Raw genomic sequence first — 2,562 nt, 5'->3', positions numbered from 1 at the left:
GATCGATTACGGCGGGTAGGGCGGCCCGGCCCTGCACACCTACTTGTTGAGAGAGGGGGCTTTCAAGCTTTTCCCACAAAGAAGCTGCTGCTGCACAAGAAACCCGTCAAACCAGCGGCGTACGGCGCCGTCCCCTGCGGCCGGCCCTTGCGCCCAAGGCCTCCTGGAGGTGGCGGGTGCCGCAGCACAGCGTCGGCCACCACGTCAACCCCCTCACCGGCCAGCGGGTAGGGCCGCTCCACGCCACCCTCGGCCCCCTCCTCCACCTCCTCGTCGTCATCGTCACTCCCAGCCCTGCGGCCCCAGCCCTCGTCCTCCGCCACCTCCATCCGCCACTTGACGAGCCCCGGCGTGTCCAGCGGCAGGCTCTGCAGCAGGTGCAGGTGGCTGGCGAACACCCCGCTGCAGCCGCGGGCCACGAGCTCCTCCAGCATGGCGGCCGCCAGGGCGCTGCCCCCCAGCACCTCCGTGCCCTTGCCCAGCTCGTCCACCAGCACCAGGGGGCGCGCACCAGGGGACGACGCCTCCGACAGCACGCTCCTGGGAAGTGGGGGGAGAGTGCCAGCGGGGGATGGGGGCCCAGGGGATAGTAGGTGGCGGGTGGCCTGTTGAGGGGTGCGCGGCTCAGAGGCAGCGAGCAACGGGTTTGAACGGATGCGGGCGTGGGATGGTGCTGTACCCAGCAATCGCCTCCCTGGCCCAGCGACGCTGAGCCCCGCGCTGTCGCGCCCTGACCCCGTTCCGTGCGCTGATCCACACTTCACGCTCCAACCCTCCACCGCCAACCACCAAGCCTATGCGAGTTGCTTGCTCACACCCCCCGACTGCTGTCAACACACCCAGCCACCCCGCAGCCACGCCGACGCCACCCCCAGAGCTCCCCCAACTCACGCCATGTCCCGCATCTCAACCCCGAACGCGCTCATGCCCTCTGTAGGGGCGTCGCCGCTGAAGTTGCGCAGCGCATAGTGCGTGAAGTGGGGCACCACACAGCCGGGGTCCGCGGGCACCAGCAGGCCGCAGTTGGCGAGCAGCGACGTGGCGCACACGGTGCGCAGAGCCGTGGACTTGCCTTCGGGTGCGTGCGGCCCAAGGGGGGGAGGGAAGGTCGAGTGTGCAGCCGAGTTCAGCTCTGGTTGGGGGTGGGGCCTGGGATCTCCCGTTGGCCCCAGGGCGCCATCACAGCGGCCGCTCGAGCCCGCGCGACCGCTCTCAGCACTGTGGGGCGCCAAGCTGTCGCGCCCTGCCCACCCCCGCCACGGCCGCCCACTCACCTGCCATGTTTGGTCCCGTCAGCAGCGCCATGCCCGCCAGCTCAACATCATTGGCCACCACCTCCTGCCCGCTGACACCCTCAGCACTCCCGCCATGCCGGTCCATCCAGTACGGCCACGCCCCCCGCAGCACCAGGGCACAAGGCGCCGCAGCGCCATCCGACGCAGCGGCCCCGCTGACGCTGCTGCTGGCGCTGTTGTTCACGCTGCCAAGATCGCTGCTGCCACCGTTGCCGCCGATGCTGCTGCTGCTACTGCTGCTGCTGGCGGGGCCGCCGCTGAGGCCTGGCCCCACCAGCTGTGGCAGCGACCAGCCCAGCCCCAGTGCATAGTCGACGTGCAGCATCAGGGCCTGGGCAATCGCGGGAGAAGTGTGGTGGAGGCAGGGGCGGCGGTTGAGTGGATCACAGCGCAGTGGGGTGGGGTGGTGGCCCATGGGCATGGGTCTGGCCCGTTCATCAGAACATGTACGACGTGCTGTGGGGCTGAAACTTTCGCAAGAGCCCCTACCGCACTTATACGCAAGCGTCCAAAGTCTCGCGCGGTTGCTACAGCCCACGCCCAGTGTGCACTGTGCCCTCACACCACCTGGGACTCAACACCTCCCTCCACGCCGCCCAAACACCCACAACCCCCTGCCGCCCCCACCTGCAGCAGAATGCTGGCCCCGGCCGCCACCCCCACCGCAGGCAGCAGCGGCGCCACCTCGTCAGCCAGCCCCTGCAGCCGCGCCCGCGCCACTACGCCGGCCTCTTGCACGGCGACGTACCACTCAACGCTGGCAGAGTCCAGCGCGTCATTGGTGAAGCAGGGGCCGCCGCCGCGGGGGCAGCCTGTCTTGGCGGGCTCTGCCCTGCGCAGGCCCAGCTCCCTGAGGACGGGGTCCAGCTGCGCCTGCAGGGGGATGGGTGTGTCACCAAGACAGTTGATGGCGGGTCAGCGGAGTGGCAGGCGAATGAAGGGAGGTAAGAGAATTGCATGGAGTGGAGCGGTGTTTGGTGGGGGCTGTGGGCGTTGATGGGGCGAAACACAGTGGAGGGAGTTGCTGGCTCGAGCACGTAAGGCTGCGTGCCGGGCTCCGCCCCGCCGAGCGCGGAACCGCGCCACCATTGCGCCCCCGTCAATCGCCTCATCGCGCTGCCCAGACGCTCATACACACTGGGAAACCCCCAATGCCACACCCAAGCGGGGCCCGCCCCTGCCGCCGCCCCCGCACCTTGAACTTTTCGTACTGAGGCACCCTCACCCACACCCGCCCCGAGGGGCCATCCGCCACCAGGTGCGGCTC

The 2,562-nt window shown here is 69.5% G+C and overlaps 1 protein-coding gene across 1 annotated transcript in view; it reads right to left on the bottom strand.

Annotated features, from left to right (window-relative positions):
* Positions 1–2,384, bottom strand: part of MNEG_12612 (hypothetical protein) — a gene marked incomplete at both ends in the record, with an annotated part of 4,359 nt that extends 1,975 nt beyond the window's left edge. The window contains 5 exons of the mRNA XM_014038915.1: positions 218–540; positions 892–1,072; positions 1,275–1,626; positions 1,923–2,168; positions 2,382–2,384. Of these exons, the coding sequence (XP_013894369.1) occupies positions 218–540; positions 892–1,072; positions 1,275–1,626; positions 1,923–2,168; positions 2,382–2,384 (1,105 nt within the window). The remainder of the gene's footprint in view (positions 1–217; positions 541–891; positions 1,073–1,274; positions 1,627–1,922; positions 2,169–2,381) is intronic.
* Between the last annotated feature and the right edge of the window lie 178 nt (positions 2,385–2,562).

The sequence above is a fragment of the Monoraphidium neglectum genome (genome assembly GCF_000611645.1).
Source record: "Monoraphidium neglectum strain SAG 48.87 unplaced genomic scaffold scaffold03336, whole genome shotgun sequence".
Taxonomy (NCBI): Eukaryota; Viridiplantae; Chlorophyta; class Chlorophyceae; order Sphaeropleales; family Selenastraceae; genus Monoraphidium; species Monoraphidium neglectum.
The sequence above is the reverse complement of the archived record's forward strand: the minus strand, read 5'-3'. Positions and strand labels throughout refer to the sequence as shown.